Here is an 18,676-nt window from a genome sequence, read left to right on the forward strand (position 1 = left end):
GCGATTAAAAAGTTCTTGTACTACATTTTCTTCGTTAAATGAGGGATAATATCAACCAAAATGTCAGTCAACGCAGGGGGTGTTATAATACAATGCAGTTTTCCGTGAAAACTTCACCCTCGCATCAAATTCGTCGAAATTTCAATTCGAACTTTCGTTCAACCCACTCTTCGGCGTCCACTCCTGTATAAACCACCCTGTTCGAACGATAGGGATGGGCAATAAATATCGATATATCGAAATATCGATATTTTTTCAGAAAATTTTCGATAAATATCGTCGACATTTTCAATTTCGATACTATCGATTGTTGATATTTTTAACCGATATTATCGATATATTTTATAGATTTCAGAGTATCAAATTCGATAATTTTTTATATTTCACATTATGATTTCGACTCACGAAAAATATTCTACTCTAGTTCCATTAGTGCAAAATCCTGATTTAGCGGACTATAAAATGAATTTCGAATATTTTCGATATATGTAGCAATTTTGAATTTCTACTCATCGAAAATAAAAAGTTATGTCTCGATCTTGCTGAAAGCTCAAGAAAAAATAGACATAATAAAATTGTAATAAAATTCAACGGCCGTTGTTAAATACCGTTCTTTCTGTACATAAACGTCCTGAACCATTCATTGGTTATTGCTGGAATTCCCAAGATCCCTTTTACCTACCCCATATTAACCCATACAATAAGAAGCATTTTCAGTTTTGAAATTCTACATATTGAAAATATGCAAAACTACTAAATATGATGTTTTCAACTGAATCTGGTCACGATGAATCTGGAACTAGAGCATAATATGTTTCGTGTGGTCAAAATCATAAAAATATTAGCAAAATATTAAAAAATATCGAATTTGACACTTTCAAGTAAATATAGAGTATTTTCGATATGTAGAATTTCAGAAGTACCTACTCCATTTTGAAAATATTCTATAAACATGGAAGCAAATTACTAAATGTGTTTTCAACTGAATCTGGTCACGATGAATCATAATGCGACATATTGAAAATATCGAATTTGAAACTCTGAAATACCTGAATATCGAAATGTAGAATCGCAAAACTGAAATTCTGCATACTAGTAAAAATCTGGATGTTCGACTAATGGAAGTAGATCAAAATATCTTTCTTGTGGTCAGAATCATAATGCGAATATTGAAAACTACTAAATATGTATTTTTCAACTGAATCTTATTATTCTCCTCTATGATAGAAAAACTTTATTGAATTAAAAAAAAAAATTTCCCACACCAAAATATTACAGCGATATATTGATGAATATCGATATATCGATATTTTTACTCTAACATATTTCGATACATTTCGATAGTGTCCGAAAATATCGATACAATATATATCGATAGTTTTCTGTCCCTTGCCCATCCCTATCGAACGATAGCAGACGATGACGTAAGAACGCCCCCGCTCGAATTCAGTGGCCTCGAACTACCCCGTCTCTGTCCGAAAATTTTCCCCCTATTATACGCCCGCGCAATCTTTGCGTCAGTGAAAGCTTATCGCCGAGTAGGTGGATATGCTTGTCCTTATCTATCGACCAAGATATCCTAAGGATTAAGGGTGGAAGGATACATTTATGGAACAGCTTTCGGGGATTTGCTCGCAATCAGATCATTACAATTTTGCGGGCCAATTGAATAGTGTTGGGGACGCTTATTTGTTTTCTTGAGATATTTGACACCTTTGACGTTTTATATCCTTCCGTTTTTTCGATATCAAGAACAATTTTGGGTACAGATTTCTGAATACTTTATTAGGTATCGATGATTTTATAACTAATGTTTTGATGAACCGATAGAATTCGTGAATTTCCCATAGTTACGGCGTATTGATAAGTGTATATACCATTTATCCTCTTTTTTTTTTCATCTAAAATTATGGAAAATTATTTTCTTGAGTGGCACTTATGCCCTAATCCAAATAAAACAGAAGTATCTTGTTTCCATTTGAATAATCAACAAAAACACAGAAAATTGAGAGTACCTTTTAATAATTCCGTCTTGAATCATAATTTTGCCCCCCAAATATCTTGGAGTTGAACTTGATTCTTCTTTGAATTTCAAGGTTCACTTTGCGTTTGAAATTGAAGTCGAGGAATAATATCTTCCAAAAATTAGCAGGATCTTCATGGGGTGCTGATGCCAACACTCTTCGTACAGCAGCCTTGGCCTTGGTTTTTTCTGCGGCGGAATACTGTTGTTCTGTTTGGTTCAATAGTGCTCATGTTCATAAAATTGATGCACAGCTTAACGTTTCTATGAGAATTATTAGTGGGACTATTAGATCTACTACTTTAGATTGGTTACCGGTGCTATCACATATAGTTCCGCCTCATATTCGTAGACAGGTTGCAGTCAAGAAATCTTGGGATAAATTTCATTTCTACCCGAACTCATTTCCAATTGTATCCTATTTCCCTGATTCTAGAACTGCTAGATTGAAATCACGCAAACCTTTATGGACTAATACCTTCCTTGAATCCAATGAAAGCGACAAGGAAATTTGGCGTTCGGGATGGACTTCTTCTAACGTCTTCAACAAAAGTCTTATCGTTGATCCTTCAGAGTGACTAGAGAAACAAGAGGTAGACACAACATCCTTGCATTCATGGACGATTTTAAGTGCCATTCGCCAACAAAAAAGGGCCTAAAACCATGACGGAAGAATTAAAAAAGAGCGCAAGAGAATTGAGTCTGCAATTAAATGAGAGGAAATGTGGATTCTACAATAAAGAGCTAGAGGATCCAGATAAAGAAAACGAAGAACTATCGTTCCTTCCAGAAATAAGAAAAGGGTACATGTACTTGGGATTGGAGCAGTTGGAAAGTGACACACAGGACAACTTTGATATAATCACTGAAAAAGTTAAACAACTAACAACAAAAATTTGCGAATCCCCATTAACAACTATCCAAAAGGCAAAATTATTCAACAGCACGGTTGTTTCAAGTGCATTGTACGTAATGGGCAACATATATCCCAATGAAAGGAGAACATCGACTCTAAAAAGATGTAAAGATCTAGATAAAGAGGTCAGAAAGATCCTTGTGGGTACCAACATGAAAGGAAAAACTACATCAAACGCCCATGTGTATATCCCAGTATATAGAGGTAGAATGGGGTTATGGTCTGTCGAGATGGAGGCTGAAACCCAGTACATCCGTAGAGGCATCTACATTAGATCGTACCCAGAGATGCGAGAGGTGAATAGCATGTATGAAGAGCTGCAATATGCAGGATGGAGAAACCCAATCGGGGACCACGAAGCGATACTCGCAAAATATGAATGCCCACAAATCCAATATCACACCGATAATAGAAAAAAGAACTGCGCAATAATGAAGAGATATATACATGGAAAATATCTGACAAATCTTGAACAGGAATGGGAAAGGAATATGCACTATGGCAGGATTGTGAGGGAAGAAAGTGATAAAATCACATTCCCAGCTTACAGTTCCCCGCTTATGGACAGCTGGAGATGGTCTTTGCTCCACTCAGCCGCAGAGGAACAGCTTCATGGACTGAGAGCGACATCAGGAAGAAGAGGGCATTGCAGGAAAGGATGCAAACAGGCAGAGACGGCATACCACGTGAGCTCGTCATGTATAATCCCAGCGTACACCTTAAGACACGACAATGTCGTTTACTGGACGATAAGAACATTGCTGGACTGTTTCAGGGCGCCAAAGGAAGTGTGGGAAAAACTCCAGTTCGGAGGGGCCACCCTGACCGCAGATTTTCATCATAATGAATGACTCGTCAACATAAGAGCAGGTGGACCAATACTTACGGAGAAGAGGCTGTTCCACAATAAACCAGATATAATGATCAAGTTGGAACAGCCAGATGAAATCATATTGTTGGAGATCTCAGTCGCTCACATTCAAAATTACAGATTACAAGAACAAATAAAATGGACCCGCTATGAAGTAAATAGCGTGGAAAAGGTGGACAATAAAAATGTACAAAAGACGCAACGAGACCTGAGTCTAGTACGAGAACTGGAGCGACTTCATCACTGCCCAGTTCAATTGGGTGTTTTGGTGGTGGGCAGCTATGGTGAGGTGATAAAAACAGAAGAACATAATCACCTAAAAGGAATAATGAAAAAGATGAGTGTCAGTGAAAGAGAGTATTTTAATAAATAAGTGTTCGTATAGTGTGGCAATGTCAACGAGCCAAATATTGATGAAAAGAATGAAAGAACACTAAATTATTTACGTTTTTATTTATATGTTCATATTTATTTATTTTTATGTGTGTAAATAGTAATTCTGCTGATCTGTGATATTTAGGCTAGGAAATATTTAGTAACTTGATTTTATAAGTAACCGATTGAGGGATGTATAAAATTGAGAGGTAAATAAAGAATATATTACCAAGGATGTTATAATCAACATCAGAAAAGAGCAGTATCTGGATTCAAAAAGACATTGCAGACTAAAATATTTTAACGACTTCAAAAAAATTATCCTCCCCGGCGGAAATCGACTCACGGTCTCCCGCGTGACAGGCGGGGATACTGACCACTATACTACCGAGGATGTTATAATCAACATCAGAAAAGAGCAGTATCTGGATTCAAAAAGACATTGCAGACTAAAATATTTTAAAGACTTCAAAAAAATTATCCTCCCCGGCGGAAATCGACTCACGGTCTCCCGCGTGACAGGCGGGGATACTGACCACTATACTACCGAGGATGTTATAATCAACATCAGAAAAGAGCAGTATCTGGATTCAAAAAGACATTGCAGACTAAAATATTTTAAAGACTTCAAAAAAATTATCCTCCCCGGCGGAAATCGACTCACGGTCTCCCGCGTGACAGGCGGGGATACTGACCACTATACTACCGAGGATGTTATAATCAACATCAGAAAAGAGCAGTATCTGGATTCAAAAAGACATTGCAGACTAAAATATTTTAAAGACTTCAAAAAAATTATCCTCCCCGGCGGGGAATCGAACCCCGGTCTCCCGCGTGACAGGCGGGGATACTGACCACTATACTACCGAGGATGTTATAATCAACATCAGAAAAGAGCAGTATCTGGATTCAAAAAGACATTGCAGACTAAAATATTTTAAAGACTTCAAAAAAATTATCCTCCCCGGCGGGGAATCGAACCCCGGTCTCCCGCGTGACAGGCGGGGATACTGACCACTATACTACCGAGGATGTTATAATCAACATCAGAAAAGAGCAGTATCTGGATTCAAAAAGACATTGCAGACTAAAATATTTTAAAGACTTCAAAAAAATTATCCTCCCCGGCGGGGAATCGAACCCCGGTCTCCCGCGTGACAGGCGGGGATACTGACCACTATACTACCGAGGATGTTATAATCAACATCAGAAAAGAGCAGTATCTGGATTCAAAAAGACATTGCAGACTAAAATATTTTAAAGACTTCAAAAAAATTATCCTCCCCGGCGGGGAATCGAACCCCGGTCTCCCGCGTGACAGGCGGGGATACTGACCACTATACTACCGAGGATGTTATAATCAACATCAGAAAAGAGCAGTATCTGGATTCAAAAAGACATTGCAGACTAAAATATTTTAACGACTTCAAAAAAATTATCCTCCCCGGCGGAAATCGACTCACGGTCTCCCGCGTGACAGGCGGCGATACTGACCACTATACTACCGAGGATGTTATAATCAACATCAGAAAAGAGCAGTATCTGGATTCAAAAAGACATTGCAGACTAAAATATTTTAAAGACTTCAAAAAAATTATCCTCCCCGGCGGAAATCGACTCACGGTCTCCCGCGTGACAGGCGGGGATACTGACCACTATACTACCGAGGATGTTATAATCAACATCAGAAAAGAGCAGTATCTGGATTCAAAAAGACATTGCAGACTAAAATATTTTAACGACTTCAAAAAAATTATCCTCCCCGGCGGAAATCGACTCACGGTCTCCCGCGTGACAGGCGGCGATACTGACCACTATACTACCGAGGATGTTATAATCAACATCAGAAAAGAGCAGTATCTGGATTCAAAAAGACATTGCAGACTAAAATATTTTAAAGACTTCAAAAAAATTATCCTCCCCGGCGGAAATCGACTCACGGTCTCCCGCGTGACAGGCGGGGATACTGACCACTATACTACCGAGGATGTTATAATCAACATCAGAAAAGAGCAGTATCTGGATTCAAAAAGACATTGCAGACTAAAATATTTTAACGACTTCAAAAAAATTATCCTCCCCGGCGGAAATCGACTCACGGTCTCCCGCGTGACAGGCGGCGATACTGACCACTATACTACCGAGGATGTTATAATCAACATCAGAAAAGAGCAGTATCTGGATTCAAAAAGACATTGCAGACTAAAATATTTTAAAGACTTCAAAAAAATTATCCTCCCCGGCGGGGAATCGAACCCCGGTCTCCCGCGTGACAGGCGGGGATACTGACCACTATACTACCGAGGATGTTATAATCAACATCAGAAAAGAGCAGTATCTGGATTCAAAAAGACATTGCAGACTAAAATATTTTAAAGACTTCAAAAAAATTATCCTCCCCGGCGGGGAATCGAACCCCGGTCTCCCGCGTGACAGGCGGGGATACTGACCACTATACTACCGAGGATGTTATAATCAACATCAGAAAAGAGCAGTATCTGGATTCAAAAAGACATTGCAGACTAAAATATTTTAACGACTTCAAAAAAATTATCCTCCCCGGCGGAAATCGACTCACGGTCTCCCGCGTGACAGGCGGGGATACTGACCACTATACTACCGAGGATGTTATAATCAACATCAGAAAAGAGCAGTATCTGGATTCAAAAAGACATTGCAGACTAAAATATTTTAACGACTTCAAAAAAATTATCCTCCCCGGCGGAAATCGACTCACGGTCTCCCGCGTGACAGGCGGGGATACTGACCTTTATACTACCGAGGATGTTATAATCAACATCAGAAAAGAGCAGTATCTGGATTCAAAAAGACATTGCAGACTAAAATATTTTAGACATCAAAAAAATCATCCTCCCCGGCGGGGAATCGAACCCCGGTCTCCCGCGTGACAGGCGGGGATACTGACCACTATACTACCGAGGATGTTATAATCAACATCAGAAAAGAGCAGTATCTGGATTGAAAAAGACATTGCAGACTAAAATATTTTAGACATCAAAAAAATCATCCTCCCCGGCGGGGAATCGAACCCCGGTCTCCCGCGTGACAGGCGGGGATACTGACCACTATACTACCGAGGATGTTATAATCAACATCAGAAAAGAGCAGTATCTGGATTCAAAAAGACATTGCAGACTAAAATATTTTAAAGACTTCAAAAAAATTATCCTCCCCGGCGGAAATCGACTCACGGTCTCCCGCGTGACAGGCGGGGATACTGACCACTATACTACCGAGGATGTTATAATCAACATCAGAAAAGAGCAGTATCTGGATTCAAAAAGACATTGCAGACTAAAATATTTTAACGACTTCAAAAAAATTATCCTCCCCGGCGGAAATCGACTCACGGTCTCCCGCGTGACAGGCGGGGATACTGACCTTTATACTACCGAGGATGTTATAATCAACATCAGAAAAGAGCAGTATCTGGATTCAAAAAGACATTGCAGACTAAAATATTTTAGACATCAAAAAAATCATCCTCCCCGGCGGGGAATCGAACCCCGGTCTCCCGCGTGACAGGCGGGGATACTGACCACTATACTACCGAGGATGTTATAATCAACATCAGAAAAGAGCAGTATCTGGATTCAAAAAGACATTGCAGACTAAAATATTTTAGACATCAAAAAAATTATCCTCCCCGGCGGGGAATCGAACCCCGGTCTCCCGCGTGACAGGCGGGGATACTGACCACTATACTACCGAGGATGTTATAATCAACATCAGAAAAGAGCAGTATTTGGATTCAAAAAGACATTGCAGACTAAAATATTTTAGACATCAAAAAAATTATCCTCCCCGGCGGGGAATCGAACCCCGGTCTCCCGCGTGACAGGCGGGGATACTGACCACTATACTACCGAGGATGTTATAATCAACATCAGAAAAGAGCAGTATCTGGATTCAAAAAGACATTGCAGACTAAAATATTTTAACGACTTCAAAAAAATTATCCTCCCCGGCGGAAATCGACTCACGGTCTCCCGCGTGACAGGCGGGGATACTGACCACTATACTACCGAGGATGTTATAATCAACATCAGAAAAGAGCAGTATCTGGATTGAAAAAGACATTGCAGACTAAAATATTTTAGACATCAAAAAAATCATCCTCCCCGGCGGGGAATCGAACCCCGGTCTCCCGCGTGACAGGCGGGGATACTGACCACTATACTACCGAGGATGTTATAATCAACATCAGAAAAGAGCAGTATTTGGATTCAAAAAGACATTGCAGACTAAAATATTTTAGACATCAAAAAAATCATCCTCCCCGGCGGGGAATCGAACCCCGGTCTCCCGCGTGACAGGCGGGGATACTGACCACTATACTACCGAGGATGTTATAATCAACATCAGAAAAGAGCAGTATCTGGATTCAAAAAGACATTGCAGACTAAAATATTTTAGACATAAAAAATCATCCTCCCCGGCGGGGAATCGAACCCCGGTCTCCCGCGTGACAGGCGGGGATACTGACCACTATACTACCGAGGATGTTATAATCAACATCAGAAAAGAGCAGTATTTGGATTCAAAAAGACATTGCAGACTAAAATATTTTAGACATCAAAAAAATCATCCTCCCCGGCGGGGAATCGAACCCCGGTCTCCCGCGTGACAGGCGGGGATACTGACCACTATACTACCGAGGATGTTATAATCAACATCAGAAAAGAGCAGTATCTGGATTCAAAAAGACATTGCAGACTAAAATATTTTAGACATAAAAAATCATCCTCCCCGGCGGGGAATCGAACCCCGGTCTCCCGCGTGACAGGCGGGGATACTGACCACTATACTACCCACTTTTTACGTAAAACTCCACCAGGAGCAGACGCGCGGGCAAGAGCTCTGGATAATTTTTATATTAACCGGGAATTCGGGCTCGATGTGCAAAGTGAAAGTCGAACTATCTCGTTTAAAGTGAACAAACAATATTAAGGGGTAGTGAAACAAGAATATAGTGTCTAATGCGCGAGTGATTAGAACATTAACAGAATGGCGACATGGACAGTGAGTGAAATTAAAATTATTCAGGACTACATCACCAACAAATCAGGTCCTATCACAGTAGATGATCACAAAATTCTGCAGCAAACTCTGTTAAAACGATCTTTACCATCTATAAAGAAAAAATGCTTGGATTTGAAACATTCCATTAACACAGAACAACCGTGTAAAATAAAACAATCCAGCAGTTGGACCAGTGACGAAGAAAGAAGACTTGTGGAACATTACATAAACAGGGATGAAAAGCAGGTGACTAAAAGGATAAGAGCTATATTAAATGCATTTCCTGGTAGAACAGAAAAAGCAATTGCTACCAAATTGAGAGAAAAATACCCAGAAATTTATTACGGAAAGAACATTCCAACTAAAATTGACCCCCGAACCAGAGGCGGATCCAGGGGGGGGGCCATGGGGGCCATGGCCCCCCCCTCGCGGGCCTTATAAATATAAAAGTGTATCCTGAATTACCGAAGACTATTCAATCATTTAATTTTTAATTTTTTTTTCCAATAGATAGCTTTAGTTATCTGCATTTCGTGTTCTATAGGTCCGATTGGGTTCCACTAAATGGCGTTAGAAAGATGAGATTTCGTACTACATTAACTTTTTCGACAGTTTTGTGATTAGTTTACATCGTTTAGTTTGAGCGCGCGTTAAAGAAAAAATACGTTATATTTGAGTTTTTCCTCGATAAAGTCGAAAATGCAGGCCAAGCGGCTGAAAATTTAAATAATGGTTATGGTTTTGATACTGTAATATACAATCACGCGCAATTTTGGTTTCGTCGATTCCATTCTGGTAATTTCTATGTCAAAGATGCATCACGCACTTGAGACCAATTGTCGAAAAGATCGACAAAATCATGGACATTATCGAGTCCTGTTTCCATTGCTCAAGAGTTGAAGATTGCACAAAAAACCGTTTGGAACCATTTGCATAAGGCTGGTCACAAGAAGAAGCTAGATGTATGGGTACCACATGAGTTACCGCAAAAAACTTCTTAGACCGAATTTCCATCTGCGAATCGCAACAAAATCACCCCGTTTTTGAAAAGGTTGGTGGCTGGTGATGAAAAGTGGACGACTCACAACAACGTCAAGCGAAAACAATCGTGGTAAAAAAGCGGTGAGCCATCGGAAACGGTCAGGAAGGTTTTGCTGTGTATTTAGAGTGATTGGAAGGGAATTATCTACAAGCTGCTCCCCTAAGGCACAAATGTTGATTCGGAACTGTACTGTCAACATTTGGACCTTCTAAAGGAAGCAATTGCCCATAAGCGACCAACAGGATAGAAATTGTGTTCCATGGAGACAACGTAAGTCCAAACACATCGATAGTGACTCGCCAGAGGTTCTTATGCATCCACTTATGCATCCGGAACTAGCCCCAAGTGCATCTCTTGCTGTCCATGGCGAACAATTTTGCTGGTGAAAAATTCGTTTCAACAGAGGCTTGTGAAAATAGACTGTCTTCATTTTTTTTGCCAAGAGCGGGAAGGGTTTCTATGAGAGAGGCATACAAAAAACCTTCAAAATGACAACAAGTTATAGAACAAAACGGCGCATATTCGACTTAAATTGGATAATTCTAACTGTGGTAATTGAAGTATTGATCTTATGTAAAAATAATGAATTTTTTCCATACCTCATATTTTCTTGTACCTGAGTTTTCTCATGAAATAAATCTACATGTATTCATGAAATTGTTTGAACTTGTTTTTGTACTACAACAATTTTGGAAACTGAATATGAAATGAATTACTGAAATACATCTTCCTTTAAAAAAAATACTTGACCCAGTAGGCACCAACAAAAAATTCCGCTAGTTCGCTAATCGATATGAGCCGTGACTTTTTATGGCCCCCCCCTCAGACATCGCCTGGATCCGCCCCTGCCCCGAACCCAAAATGTGGAAGAATCTCAAGCCGAGCGCTCCCAACAACGGGATCCGTCCATCGAGTCTACCCTGAAGTGCGCAATAAATCAGACTCAAGACGGTGACATATGCCATAACACCATCCCGGAAAGTGACGATTTGACGACCGTTTGTTTGAAGGAATTGAATGATTCTGAACTTGTGAAAGTGAGGACGAAATTCGATACATTATTCCGGCGAATTCCAAAGAAAAAACGGAACATCAAAAAATTCTACGTACGACCCTGTCACCTGAATTACATCGAATACGTAGACAGAGTACTCGGAGAAAATATTTCCAAAATAGAAAATGGGCCTGTCTCTCAAATTAAGAAACGAAAGGAAATAAAGAAAACAATTTATGTAGCTGGCCTTCTCCTGCAAAAACACATCCTGGGGAAAACCGACCGACAAGATCCGATTTACATCAAAACGGAGAAGAAAATCAAATCGTTAGAACTCCGGGTTAAAAACGCAGAAGCAGTCGTTAACTGGAAAGGAGGCATTTTCAAAAAGCAGTGGAAAGACGAAGTTGAGGAAATGCGAAAATTGAAAATGAAACCGAAACAGTATATTGTTTCTACGAACGACCGGATAAGGATCTTGAAGGAAAAAGCTGAACATCAGAGGAAGCAAGCCCAAGCCCAGAAAATTAGGTACTTATTCAACAACAGACCGTCGATGAAAATCTTGGAAAAATCTGTGGTTGCAAGTCCAGAACCATCAGTGGTGACTCAATATTACACGAAAATGTATACTCAGTGTAATGAAAGCCATGAAACTCCCATCTTCAATTCATGGCTGCAAAAATTCCAAAAATTCACCAATGGACGCGACTACAGTGGACAGTTAGAGGAACAAAATTTGGAAAGAATCATCAATGAAGCAATCACCAAAACATCACCTTGGAAGAGCCCCGGAGAAGATTGCATTCCAAATTACCTCTACAAAGTTCTTCCTTGTGCTAAAGAATATTTGAAAAAATTTATTATTTCTATAGTACAAGGAAAACAAGATTTGAGTGAAGCAGATGTGAGGGCAAATATTGTGCTGGTTCACAAGAAAGGCGATGAAAACGATCCAGCCAATTATCGGCCAATAGCTCTGCTAAACACCGAGTATAAAATATTAACATCGACGATAGCTTCCATCCTGAAAAACCACCTTCCAGAATGGGCAATCCCGAAGGAACAACTGGCCAGACAACACATATGGGGAACAATCCATGGTATGCTTGTGGACAAATCAGTGACGCAGCTAGCAAGAATGAGGAGAAAGAAGAACTATTCAGCCTGGTACGACTTCAAAAAGGCATACGACTCCATCTCACACAGGCAACTCAAAAGGTTGATTGGAAATTTACCTCTAGACCAAAACATCAAGAAGGTACTCAGAGGCTCCATGAACCTGTGGTCTGTTCAAATAAAAATCGGTAAGGACAAGACAAACCCGATATATGTCAAGAGAGGAGTGTACCAGGGTGATTAAATCAGCCCTTTACTTTTCATTCTAATTAGTGGAGGCATCATTGAACATATCAAGACCAGTCCAACAATCATGAAGTCCACAAGAGGTCAACATGACATCTTGGCATTTATGGACGACATTAAGTGCCATGCGAATACAAAGCAGAGCATGAAAATTATAACGAAGGAGTTGGAAAAATGCTCTGCTGAGATTGGACTCTCCCTAAATGTGAATAAGTGTGGCATTTATTCGAGAAATGGCGTAGAACCCCAAGAGGATGTGAACGACGCTCCCTTCCTTCCAGAGATCAGAGAAGGATACACCTACTTAGGACTGACCCAATTAGATAGGGACACCACCGACAATTTGGAGAACATCACCAAAAAAATTAAGAAGAAATCCGAAACAATATTTGGGTCGGATTTAACAACCAGACAGAAAATACAACTTTTCAACAGCTCAATAATACCAGCTGCGATATATGTTCTGGGTAACTTATTTCCTGAAGAAAAGCGAGCGACAACCTTGAAGAATTGCAGGGACTTGGACACAATGTTTAGGAAAATGCTAGTAGATTACGACATGAAAGGCAAAACAACATCGAATGCCCGTGTTTACTTGAGCCCTCTCATGGGCGGCCTGGGAATGAAATCAGTTGAAATTGAAACTGAAATTCATTACATCAGGAAAGGAATCTACTTGCAGTCCCATCCCGACATGACAAATGTGTACGAAGCCTACAAATCCCTTCAAGGTGCCGGATGGAGAAATCCTTTGAGCGACTGCCAATTTGTTCTGGAAAAATATGGTTGCAACACAGAACAGTATCCGATGGGAAGCTACAAGAAAAGTTCCGACAACATTATCAAGATCATAAGAAAACAGCATCATGATCAGCTGATTAATAAATGGTCGGAGAACATGAATTATGGTAGGATAGTAGCAGATGAGGTGAATAAAATCACTTTCCCAGCATTTACAACTCCCTATATGGACAGCTGGAGGTTATCACTACTTCACTCTGCAGCAGAAGAACAACTCCATGGACTTGGTTGCATCCCAGGACGTACCCGAGTTTGCAGACGTGGATGTGGTAACACTGAAACAGCTTACCATGTGACTTCATCCTGTCCTACCAACATGTACATCTCAAGACACGATAATGTTGTACATTGGTTGTTAAAAACGATCCTCACCACCACAAATGCCCCTGAAGACATCATAATGGGCCTGCAGTTCGGAAAAGCCACTCTTATGGCAGATTACGAACAACAAGGAAGGGGAATTTCCATCAGAGCAGGCCACAAGATATTGACGGAAAAGAAGATGTACCACAATAAACCGGACATCATGATCAAGCTGTCAAACCCAGATCGTATCATTCTAATCGAAGTAGCCATCGCCCATATTCAGAACTACCGACTTCAGGAAAAAATCAAGAGAAATCGCTATGCGGTCAACTCGACGATCAAGATTGACAATAAAAATGTCGATAATATAGTCAGAGATGTCAACATAGTTGGTGAACTTGAGAAGATCCATAGATGTCCTGTAGATCTCGGAATATTCGTCGTTGGGTGCAGCGGTGAGATGATTGTGACAGAAGAACAGGTGAAGTTCGCGGAAATTCTTTCTAAAGTGCTCGGTCTGACTAATAGTGAAATTCAACATCTTTTCACTAAGTGCAGTTATAGTGTTTGCCTATCAACTTCTCAAATTCTTTTGAAACATTTGAACTTGAAAATGTGATATGATGAATTTTGTGATATATTTATTTAATTAATGAATGAATTTTGTGATATATATTTATTTAATTTATTTAATAATTTACTTATTTATTTACATCAATTTGAATCTGTGATATAAATATCGAGATTTATGAACTGTTCTTTTGAAGTATTTCAGTATGTTCATAATTCATTGTGCAATAAGTCATGTATTCTTGTTTATTACATATTATGATAAGTTTTGTAAGGATTGTTCTTTAACATATGTATGAAACTTTATATCAAATAAACAAATATACTACACTTTTACGTAAAACTCCACCGGGAGCAGACGCGCGGGCAAGAGCTCTGGATAATTTTTATATTAACCGGGAATTCGGGCTCGATGTGCAAAGTGAAAGTCGAACTATCTCGTTTAAAGTGAAAAAACAATATTAAGGGGTAGTGAAACAAGGATATAGTGTCTAATACGCGAGTGATTAGAACATTAACAGAATGATGTCGACATGGACAGTGAGTGAAATTAAAATTATTCAGGACTACATCACCAACAAATCAGGTCCTATCACAGTAGATGATCACAAAATTCTGCAGCAAACTCTGGTAAAACGATCTTTACCATCTATAAAGAAAAAATGCTTGGATTTGAAACATTCAATTAACACAAACCAACCGTGTAGAATAAAACAATCCAGCAGTTGGACCAGTGACGAAGAAAGAAGACTTGTGGAAAATTACATCAACAGGAACGAAAAGCAGGTGACTAAAAGGATTAGAGCTATATTAAATGCATTTCCTGGTAGAACAGAAAAAGCACTTGCTACCAAATTGAGAGACAAATACCCGGAAATTTATTACGGAAAGAATATTCCAACTGAGAATGAAACCCAAAATGTGGAAGAATCTCAAGCCGAGCGCTCCCAACAACGGGATCCGTCCATCGAGTCTACCCTGAAGTGCGCAATAAATCAGACTCAAGACGGTGACATATGCCATAACACCATCCCGGAAAGTGACGATTTGACGACCGTTTGTTTGAAGGAATTGAATGAATCTGAACTTGTAAAAGTGAGGACGAAATTCGATACATTATTCCGGCGAATTCCCAAGAAAAAACGGAACATCAAAAAATTCTACGTACGACCCTGTCACCTAAATTACATCGAATACGTAGACAGAGTACTCGGAGAAAATATTTCCAAAATAGAAAATGGGTCTGTCTCGCATATCAAGAAGAGGAAAGATATAAAGAAAACTATTTATGTAGCTGGCCTTCTCCTGCAAAAACACATCCTGGGGAAAACCGACCGACAAGATCCGAGTTACATCAAAACGGAGAAGAAAATAAAATCATTAGAACTCCGGGTTAAAAACGCAGAAGCAGTCGTAAACTGGAAAGGAGGCATTTTCAAAAAGCAGTGGAAAGACGAAGTTGAGGAAATGCGAAAATTGAAAATGAAACCGAAACAGTACATTGTTTCTACGAACGACCGGATAAGGATCTTGAAGGAAAAAGCTGAACATCAGAGGAAGCAAGCCCAAGCCCAGAAAATTAGGTACCTATTCAACAACAGACCGTCCATGAAAATCTTGGAAAAATCTGTGGTTGCAAGTCCAGAATCATCAGTGGTGACTGAACATTACACGAAAATGTATACTCAGTGTAATGAAAGCCATGAAACTCCCATCTTCAATTCATGGCTGCAAAAATTCCAAAAATTCACCAATGGACGCGACTACAGTGGACAGTTAGAGGAACAAAATTTGGAAAGAATCATCAATGAAGCAATCACCAAAACATCACCTTGGAAGAGCCCCGGAGAAGATTGCATTCCAAATAACCTCTACAAAGTTCTTCCTTGTGCTAAAGAATATTTGAAAAAATTTATTATTTCTATAGTACAAGGAAAACAAGATTTGAGTGAAGCAGATGTGAGGGCAAATATTGTGCTGGTTCACAAGAAAGGCGATGAAAACGATCCAGCCAATTATCGGCCAATAGCTCTGCTAAACACCGAGTATAAAATATTAACATCGACGATAGCTTCCATCCTAAAAAACCACCTTCCAGAATGGGCAATCCCGAAGGAACAACTGGCCAGACAACACATATGGGGAACAATCCATGGTATGCTTGTGGACAAATCAGTGACGCAGCTAGCAAGAATGAGGAGAAAGAAGAACTATTCAGCCTGGTACGACTTCAAAAAGGCATACGACTCCATCTCACACAGGCAACTCAAAAGGTTGATTGGAAATTTACCTCTAGACCAAAACATCAAAAAGGTACTCAGAGGCTCCATGAACCTGTGGTCTGTTCAAATAAAAATCGGTAAGGACAAGACAAACCCGATATATGTCAAGAGAGGAGTGTACCAGGGTGATTCAATCAGCCCTTTACTTTTCATTCTAATTAGTGGAGGCATCATTGAACATATCAAGACCAGTCCAACAATCATGAAGTCCACAAGAGGTCAACACGACATCTTGGCATTCATGGACGACATTAAGTGCCATGCGAATACAAAGCAGAGCATGAAAATTATAACGAAGGAGTTGGAAAAATGCTCTGCTGAGATTGGACTCTCCCTAAATGTGAATAAGTGTGGCATTTATTCGAGAAATGGCTTAGAACCCCAAGAGGATGTGCACGACGTTCATTTCCTTCCAGAGATCAGAGAAGGATACAGATACTTAGGACTGGCCCAATTAGAAAGGGACACCACCGACAATTTGGAGAACATCACCGAAAAAATAAAGAAGAAATCCGAAACAATATTTGGGTCGAATTTAACAACCAGACAGAAAATACAACTTTTCAACAGCTCAATAATACCAGCTGCGATATATGTTCTGGGTAACTTATTTCCTGAAGAAAAACGAGCGACAACCTTGAAGAATTGCAGGGACTTGGACACAATGTTTAGGAAAATGCTAGTAGATTACGACATGAAAGGCAAAACAACATCGAATGCCCGTGTTTACTTGAGCCCACTTATGGGCGGCCTGGGAATGAAATCAGTTGAAATTGAAACTGAAATTCATTACATCAGGAAAGGAATCTACTTGCAGTCCCATCCCGACATGACAAATGTGTACGAAGCCTACAAATCCCTTCAAGGTGCCGGATGGAGAAATCCTTTGAGCGACTGCCATTTTGTTTTGGAGAAATATGGTTGTAACACGGAACAGTATCCAATGGGAAGCTACAAGAAAAGTTCCGACAACATTATCAAGATCATAAGAAAACAGCATCATGATCAGCTGATTGAGAAATGGTCAGAGAACATGAACTATGGTAGGATAGTAGCAGATGAGGGGAATAAAATCACTTTCCCAGCATTTACATCTCCCTATATGGACAGCTGGAGGTTATCACTACTTCACTCTGCTGCAGAAGAACAACTCCATGGACTTGGTTGCATCCCAGGACGTACCCGAGTTTGCAGACGTGGATGTGGTAACACTGAAACAGCTTACCATGTGACTTCATCCTGTCCTACCAACATGTACATCTCAAGACACGATAATGTTGTACATTGGTTGTTAAAAACGATCCTCACCACCACAAATGCCCCTGAAGACATCATAATGGGCCTGCAGTTCGGAAAAGCCACTCTTATGACAGATTACGAACAACAAGGAAGGAGCATTTCCATCAGAGCAGGTCACAAGATATTGACGGAAAAGAAGATGTACCACAATAAACCGGACATCATGATCAAGCTGTCAAACCCAGATCGCATCATCCTAATCGAAGTAGCCATCGCCCATATCCAGAACTACCGACTTCAGGAAAAAATCAAGAGAAATCGCTATGCGGTCAACTCGACGATCAAGATTGACAATAAAAATGTCGATAATGTAGTCAGGGATGTCAACATAGTTGGTGAACTTGAGAAGATCCATAGATGTCCTGTAGATCTCGGAATATTCGTCGTTGGGTGCAGCGGTGAGATGATTGTGACAGAAGAACAAGTGAAGTTCGCGAAAATTCTTTCTAAAGTGCTCGGTCTGACTAATAGTGAAATTCAACATCTTTTCACTAAACGTAGTTATAGTGTTTGCCTATCAACTTCTCAAATTCTTTTGAAACATTTGAACTTGAAAATTTGATAACATGAATTTTGTGATATATTTATTTAATTATTTAATTTATTTAATTATCCAACTTATTTAACAATTTAATTTATTTAACAATTTAATTTATTTAACAATTTAATTTATTTAACAATTTACCTATTTATTTACATCAATCTGAAACTGTGATATGAATATCGATATTTATGAACTGTTCTTTAAAAGTATTTCAGTATGTTCATTATTCTCTGTGCAATAAGTCA

At 39.6% G+C, this 18,676-nt stretch overlaps 3 protein-coding genes and 15 non-coding genes across 18 annotated transcripts; 3 read left to right on the top strand and 15 right to left on the bottom strand.

Moving 5' to 3' along the window:
* Window positions 1–4,985: 4,985 nt before the first annotated feature.
* On the bottom strand, window positions 4,986–5,057 carry Trnad-guc. The gene has a single exon. It is a non-coding gene; the product is annotated as a tRNA-Asp (tRNA).
* An 88-nt stretch (window positions 5,058–5,145) lies between these two features.
* Trnad-guc lies at window positions 5,146–5,217 on the bottom strand. The gene has a single exon. It is a non-coding gene; the product is annotated as a tRNA-Asp (tRNA).
* Window positions 5,218–5,305: 88 nt separating this feature from the next.
* Trnad-guc lies at window positions 5,306–5,377 on the bottom strand. Its single transcript has one exon. It is a non-coding gene; the product is annotated as a tRNA-Asp (tRNA).
* An 88-nt stretch (window positions 5,378–5,465) lies between these two features.
* Trnad-guc lies at window positions 5,466–5,537 on the bottom strand. The gene has a single exon. It is a non-coding gene; the product is annotated as a tRNA-Asp (tRNA).
* Window positions 5,538–6,420: 883 nt separating this feature from the next.
* Window positions 6,421–6,492, bottom strand: Trnad-guc. Its single transcript has one exon. It is a non-coding gene; the product is annotated as a tRNA-Asp (tRNA).
* An 88-nt stretch (window positions 6,493–6,580) lies between these two features.
* Window positions 6,581–6,652, bottom strand: Trnad-guc. Its single transcript has one exon. It is a non-coding gene; the product is annotated as a tRNA-Asp (tRNA).
* A 404-nt stretch (window positions 6,653–7,056) lies between these two features.
* Trnad-guc lies at window positions 7,057–7,128 on the bottom strand. Its single transcript has one exon. It is a non-coding gene; the product is annotated as a tRNA-Asp (tRNA).
* Window positions 7,129–7,214: 86 nt separating this feature from the next.
* On the bottom strand, window positions 7,215–7,286 carry Trnad-guc. The gene has a single exon. It is a non-coding gene; the product is annotated as a tRNA-Asp (tRNA).
* Window positions 7,287–7,690: 404 nt separating this feature from the next.
* Window positions 7,691–7,762, bottom strand: Trnad-guc. Its single transcript has one exon. It is a non-coding gene; the product is annotated as a tRNA-Asp (tRNA).
* An 86-nt stretch (window positions 7,763–7,848) lies between these two features.
* On the bottom strand, window positions 7,849–7,920 carry Trnad-guc. The gene has a single exon. It is a non-coding gene; the product is annotated as a tRNA-Asp (tRNA).
* Window positions 7,921–8,006: 86 nt separating this feature from the next.
* On the bottom strand, window positions 8,007–8,078 carry Trnad-guc. Its single transcript has one exon. It is a non-coding gene; the product is annotated as a tRNA-Asp (tRNA).
* Window positions 8,079–8,323: 245 nt separating this feature from the next.
* Window positions 8,324–8,395, bottom strand: Trnad-guc. Its single transcript has one exon. It is a non-coding gene; the product is annotated as a tRNA-Asp (tRNA).
* Window positions 8,396–8,481: 86 nt separating this feature from the next.
* Trnad-guc lies at window positions 8,482–8,553 on the bottom strand. The gene has a single exon. It is a non-coding gene; the product is annotated as a tRNA-Asp (tRNA).
* Window positions 8,554–8,637: 84 nt separating this feature from the next.
* Window positions 8,638–8,709, bottom strand: Trnad-guc. Its single transcript has one exon. It is a non-coding gene; the product is annotated as a tRNA-Asp (tRNA).
* Window positions 8,710–8,795: 86 nt separating this feature from the next.
* Window positions 8,796–8,867, bottom strand: Trnad-guc. Its single transcript has one exon. It is a non-coding gene; the product is annotated as a tRNA-Asp (tRNA).
* Window positions 8,868–10,529: 1,662 nt separating this feature from the next.
* On the top strand, window positions 10,530–12,627 carry LOC123677881. The gene is made up of 2 exons (XM_045614610.1): window positions 10,530–10,540; window positions 11,097–12,627. Exons 1-2 carry the CDS (start codon window positions 10,530–10,532, stop codon window positions 12,625–12,627), a joined length of 1,542 nt encoding a protein of 513 aa, XP_045470566.1.
* Window positions 12,628–12,696: 69 nt separating this feature from the next.
* Window positions 12,697–14,355, top strand: LOC123677882. The gene has a single exon (XM_045614611.1). It carries the CDS (start codon window positions 12,697–12,699, stop codon window positions 14,353–14,355), a length of 1,659 nt encoding a protein of 552 aa, XP_045470567.1.
* Window positions 14,356–14,828: 473 nt separating this feature from the next.
* LOC123677883 lies at window positions 14,829–18,449 on the top strand. The gene has a single exon (XM_045614612.1). It carries the CDS (start codon window positions 14,829–14,831, stop codon window positions 18,447–18,449), a length of 3,621 nt encoding a protein of 1,206 aa, XP_045470568.1.
* Window positions 18,450–18,676: the final 227 nt, after the last annotated feature.

The sequence above is a fragment of the Harmonia axyridis genome, chromosome 4 (genome assembly GCF_914767665.1).
Source record: "Harmonia axyridis chromosome 4, icHarAxyr1.1, whole genome shotgun sequence".
Lineage (NCBI taxonomy): Eukaryota > Metazoa > Arthropoda > Insecta > Coleoptera > Coccinellidae > Harmonia > Harmonia axyridis.